This window comes from Pteropus vampyrus, unplaced genomic scaffold (assembly GCF_000151845.1).
Source record: "Pteropus vampyrus isolate Shadow unplaced genomic scaffold, Pvam_2.0 Scaffold214, whole genome shotgun sequence".
NCBI lineage: Eukaryota > Metazoa > Chordata > Mammalia > Chiroptera > Pteropodidae > Pteropus > Pteropus vampyrus.
The window spans coordinates 498836-501766 of record NW_011888995.1 but is presented as its reverse complement, the minus strand read 5'-3'; the positions used below and the strand labels follow the sequence as shown (position 1 = coordinate 501766).

General features: G+C 57.0%; 1 protein-coding gene across 5 annotated transcripts in view; it reads right to left on the bottom strand.

Moving 5' to 3' along the window:
- C2CD2 (C2 calcium dependent domain containing 2) overlaps nt 1–2931 on the bottom strand; it is a 50639-nt gene that overhangs the window by 21397 nt on the left and 26311 nt on the right. For all 5 annotated transcript variants that reach the window (XM_023538211.1, XM_011372861.2, XM_011372862.2 and 2 more), the window contains exon 5: nt 1109–1231. In XM_023538211.1, coding sequence (XP_023393979.1) covers nt 1109–1231 — 123 coding nt within the window. The remainder of the gene's footprint in view (nt 1–1108; nt 1232–2931) is intronic.

Below are 2931 nucleotides of genomic sequence, written 5' to 3'. Positions count from 1 at the left end.
CCCCGACCCGGCCGCCGCCCCTGGGAAGCCTGGGCGGACATGACAAGCCCCTCGCTCTTCTCGCCTGTTTTCCTGCTGCTCCTTCCTGTACCCCCAGGGCCCAGAGCTTAGCACCACACACTGCGATCGACCGATGTCTGATGAACCGAGCAGATTTCGTCTGCAGACGCTACACCCTAAGGGGGCGCTGCCTTCCCTAACGGGAACCAGACACCGAGAGCCCGCATCACAAAAATCATTTTAAAAGTTTTCAAAATGACTTCAGCAAAACCCGATAAAGATGGATAGCCCACCACACCCGCGACAATCCTGGAAATATGCACGAGGAATAATACCCTTGGGGATGACAAGGGCGTGTTTTGCATCATCGCAGCGGAAGGCTGAGCTCATAATTGGGAGAATTAATCCACCTGAAGCAAAGGGTGTTGGACGTGTCGCCGGTGAAGGTGGGAGAGACCAAGCCCAGGAGCCCCCGCCAGGACCAACGTCCTGGACGAGGATTTAGCCACAGAAGCAGCACCCTAGCCAGGCATGGAGAGAGCCCCAGAACAGGGCGGGGAAAGACGGGTGGCATGGAAGAGGGGGCCACGGGCAGGGGATCCCTTGTGTCCACACTGCCCAGGGGAAGCAGATGCTCCTGGAGGCCAGGCCACCAGGCTGTCCCCGGCCTGAGCTAAACAGCGTGTCCGTCCCGTGTGCCTCACTCTGCCTACCTAACGGGGCGCGCTCTCACTGCTAACTGGGTGTCCCCAGTACCTCAGTCCTGGAAGATGAGGTCCAAGACCACAGGCTCTGAGGGGACAGTGAAGTTAAGTTTTAGCTCCTGAATGGCGGAGGGTCAGGGCTACTTAAGGCCAACTGCCTCCTCCTTCCAGCCCATGGAGATTTGGGACCCTGTGCCCCGAACTCGAGCTTCCCCCCCAAACCATGGTGGTTCTCGACCAGTGCTGGTGGGATCTTGCTGTCTCAGTGGGTGGAGGAACGCTGAATGCACACATATTGTCTAGGGAGCCGAGCCGTGAGCCCTGCCGGGGTCCCGCAGCCCCCGCTCCCCGTGAGCAGCCCCCGCTCCCCGCGAGCAGCCCCCGCTCCCCGCGAGCGCGTTTACCTGCACGTCCCTCGCGTCCACAGGCTTGGCGCTCAGAACCACTGCTGGGGAGGCGGGACCAACCAGGTGCTTCAAAATGTCCCTGAGCGCTTGTGACACTGCGTGCACCTCCACTGCCCGGTCCTGCCGAAGAGATGTCACCCGTGCATTTGGCGACGGCGCATGCGTGCCAGGGACCGGCGACTGCCCGTTGTCCCCGACGCCCAAGACAAGGGCTACGGCCCGTCCCCGGTCCCCGGAGAGCCCCGCAGAGCAGCGGCCCCGGCTCTGCCACCGGCCACGCCAGGCCTCCGGGGTCCCTCGTCACCTCCGGTGTCAGTGCCCCGCCGTGGGGTCCAGCCCACCCCTGCCCGCGGAGGGGGACGCAGCCCTTCCAGGACTGGTTTTCTCCGGCGCCACGGCCCTGCTGGACGCCTGCCCACCTGGGCTGGGGCTGATTTCAGAAACTGGTCCATGGTGTACCCAGGGCCACGGGCCGGCCAGGCCTCGTTATGGCAAACAGGCCAAATCTGCCACTCATCGAAAATCGACTCTCTGCCAAGAACTGTAAACGAAGGATAATCTTAATAGCTAACGTTTACATCGCTTTTGGGACGTGCCAGGCTTGATTCTATGCGTTTATACGTATTAACTAATTTAATCCCCACAACCCCCTTGAACATTCCCCCCATGTTACGGATGAGGAGACCGAGGCAGAGACCTGACATAACGTGTGTAGGACACACAGCTCCTGGCCGGCAGAGCAGGGAGTCCAGCCCAGGTGGTTAGGGTTCCAGGGTCTGCACTGACCACCTCTCTGCCACTACCTTTCTCTTCAATGCGCTCTTGATATACGTATTTTTTTAAATTGAGGTGAAATTCATATAACAAAATTAACTATTTTAAAGTATGCATTTCAGTGGCATTTAGTCCTTTCAAACTGTTGTACCCCATGACTTCTAATTCCAAAATATTCTCATTGCCCCCCCAAAAAGTTAACCCCATGTCCATGAGCAGTCACTCCCCGCCACCCCCAACGCACACACGCACACGTGCCCACCCCAGGAGGCCACCACTGCTGCCTGTCTCAGTGGGTCTGCCTGACGCGGACCTCTCACAGGACTGGAGCCATCCCACACGTGGGGTCCTCACAGCCAGCACGATGCTCACAGGGTCACCCACGTTCTAGCAGGTGTCAGGACTTCATCCTCTTTTGTGTCTGAATGACATTCCGTGACATGGATGGACCTCATTTGGTTCAACCAGTTTTATCTTTTTCAACCCTCACAATTCCTCCTCACGTTACAGAGGAAGAAACCGAGGGGCGAAAGATGAGTTTTGGGGTGCTCAAATATCAGTCCATCACAATACTTAATAGGCACCCCCTGTGTAACTAAATGGCCAGGCCAAAAATTACTTTTGATGTATACAAGTTAAAAGAATTATACTTCAAACTCATTAGGCTTTAAAAAAAGGTGACTATATCTAGATCAAAGCATGAAAGGTGAAAATATTTATAGACAAATGAAGTATGAAATTCACATATTTCCGCAGTGGTGACATCTCAGCAGCTGAACGGAGTCTGAGAGGGTAGAATCGCCAGGAAACATCATCAAAGCCCCCGCAAAGGAAGGCCTCACGGACCCACGTCTTGGGCATCAACCTGCGCCCTCTTTCCAGCAACTGGAGGTGTGACGCCAGCGTGGCTAGCACGCCACGGCCGCTCCCAGCTTCGCTTCAACAAGCAGCTAAGGCCAAGCCAGGGAGAGAACGGAGGCCGGGCCCTCGTGAGCCAGCTGGACTCAGCCCGAGCTGCAGGTGAAGCGCCTCGGGGTAGGCGAGCG